General features: G+C 35.3%; 1 protein-coding gene across 1 annotated transcript in view; it reads right to left on the bottom strand.

Annotated features, from left to right (window-relative positions):
* The window catches only part of LOC108577950 (flavin-containing monooxygenase FMO GS-OX-like 2), a 9,513-nt gene extending 7,846 nt beyond the window's left edge, over positions 1–1,667 (bottom strand). The window contains exons 1-3 of the mRNA XM_017941182.1: positions 1,559–1,667; positions 670–924; positions 90–320 (exon numbers count right to left, since the gene is read on the bottom strand). Of these exons, the coding sequence (XP_017796671.1) occupies positions 90–301 (212 nt within the window). The 5' untranslated portion in view covers positions 302–320; positions 670–924; positions 1,559–1,667. The remainder of the gene's footprint in view (positions 1–89; positions 321–669; positions 925–1,558) is intronic.
* Positions 1,668–2,617: the final 950 nt, after the last annotated feature.

The raw sequence follows: 2,617 nt of genomic DNA, 5'->3' as shown, positions 1-2,617 counted from the left end.
ACTTGTACATATATATATATATATATATAATTATGTTATTATTAATATTATTTTTACATGTACATATATGCATATACAAAAAATTGAACCTTAGATTCCTATACATGCTCGAGTGAATTGGTAAACCGTTATCATCGACTCCGACTGCTTCTTTATAAACCCACGTACCACCGATTTCGTTCGTCTGCTCGTAAACTTTCACTTCGAAATTCAAAGTTCCCGCAAAGTGTCTAGCTGCGCAAAGGCCGGCTGCGCCGGCTCCTACTACGCACACTTTTTTCTTTTCTGTTGATTCGGCCATCTGCAAGTTTCTACGTAACCTATGTGACAAGAAGTGTCTTTATTTACCGAAGGCATCCAGTAATTGATTTGTAACAGTTTCAACAACAGTATTGCCGTGTGTTCAAAGTAACGTTTAGAGTGTATCTCGTATTATTTACGTGATAAGAAGGACGCGATACAACCTTCAACTGTTATCGGGATTTCATGCACAATTATTACGGCTTAATTAATATTTCGAAATACTTTCAAAAAGTGTATTTACATTATATAACGAAAACCCGAAGAAATTCTCGCATGCATCATTAGTGAAACTATTATCTTCATTAATAATCAAAAACATGAAATAGCTTTCACCAAACTTTAGACACTCTACAGTTACATACATACCTACTATTAGAAATTGGAACAACGTCGATGTTCTATTACTTCCGTCGCAAAGTTTTCCTCTTCCTTCAATTTTCAACGTTCCCTCCTTTCGTTTTATGCCCTCGGAACGCACGAAAAAATTTAAAGAAGGACGAAGGAAGTGGAAACGGAAAAAAATAATAAGAAACCGCAAGCCTTTCGTGGTTCGTAGCGGTGTAATTTTGATACTACACCGTGTGGTTTTATAAGCGACATTTCTGATAAAATTGTCACGATCTGCAAACATACAAAAAGCCTTTCAAGTAAATTATTCCGACGATAGAAGTAAAATATTTATTGCATTATTCTTGTTAACATTGCTATGGAAATAGTCGTAACATTAGTCTTACTGTCTATATTAGTACTCGGATATTGAATTCAAGTATATCTAGTACTGAGCAATTAATTGTAAAGAATCTATGTTACAACGATATATATCACTATGTATGGTTTTCAGTCGACGTCGTACCAATTCAACGTGAGTTATCGTATAAGCAACAATTATCTCTCGCTTTTCTTCGGTAACAATTGTTCGGCGAAACTACCATGTTATCAATAACCGTCAGCTCTTTAGGATCGCACAAAAATACATGGAATCGTAGAAGCTACGCGTTCAAACGATCTATCAATTTGACTTTTGTTAAGCGAAAATTCAACAAATTTCGTTAATTGTTAATCGTGCATCGAAAGAACAAAACACATGTATAAAGAAACGTAAAAAGAAACAAGTGTAGTAATAGGTGTTTTAAAAAATGCGCGCCAAGACATCTGTTCGAAACGACCAATCGTAAAGATCTATCCTTCATCTATGTAGACACCTCGAGAAAAAAAAAAAAACGATAAATTGGCATTTAATTTATTTATGCTTTACCTGGACCATTTACACGGGGAAATCTTCGATTATTATCATATGCTTTCGTTGCCAACTGGACGACATCGACAAGAAGGATGGCAATGTTACGGCTGTATAATTATCGGTAATGAAGTCATCTGCTGCATCGGGAATTTCCTAATTTAGCAAATATCTTTATCTAACACGTTCCCCACCCTCGGTAGGAACTTTTCCATACGCCGTACACATATTTCATTGCTCTAACAGCTGTAAATCGCTTAAGCTTAAAAACCGAGCAGTTGTAAGAAGGCTTTCCGTTTCTCTCTCTCTCCACTTTCCTCTTTTCCATCGTCGATTTGCTCTTTTTATCGTGATAAACATCACACGCGCCATTTATAATTAACGTTCACCAAGTTCTCTACAATTGGTAATGCGTTGGGAACGCGTAGATTGCGTAACACCTGCGATTATCATTAATCTGTCAACCGTGACATCACTATATACATATTTATTTTCTATATCGATTTGAATTCTCTCAACAACTTAGCAACGATCGAATTTGGTTGGAGTTTTTTCTTCGCATAACCACAAGCATACCCGTTCGATATCCCAAGTTTGTTTTTCTGTAAAAAGTGAATTCGCTGTAGTTGAATAGTAAAAACGAGCATCCTCGACAAACAATCCTTAACACTTAATCCACAATATAAATATACATATGTAAAATAAACTCAATCTAAGACGAACACATTATGCGATTGTGTGAAATCGATTGAATACGCATATTTAAGGTACAAAGAAAAATGCATTATTGAAAAACCATAAACGAGAATTTCTTTGTGTTATCGCTTACACGAAAATACCTTATGTTACACGGTAAAGGTTCGACACCTGTTGATTCTCCAATTCCCTCCGAATATGATTAACATGGAATGAAAATGTTTTCGATCGAAATAAATAGATAAATATCTGTAGAATCACCGATTAATATGTTTTTGTTTCGACCAGAAAATAAAAAGCTGCTCCAGCAGTGTTTTCCAATTCGAAAGATCATTTTTAGCAAATATCCAATTTTCTAGCGCCGCCGACGACATAGTAACG

Source organism: Habropoda laboriosa, unplaced genomic scaffold (assembly GCF_001263275.1).
Source record: "Habropoda laboriosa isolate 0110345459 unplaced genomic scaffold, ASM126327v1 scaffold801, whole genome shotgun sequence".
Classification (NCBI taxonomy): Eukaryota; Metazoa; Arthropoda; class Insecta; order Hymenoptera; family Apidae; genus Habropoda; species Habropoda laboriosa.
The sequence above is the reverse complement of the archived record's forward strand: the minus strand, read 5'-3'. Positions and strand labels throughout refer to the sequence as shown.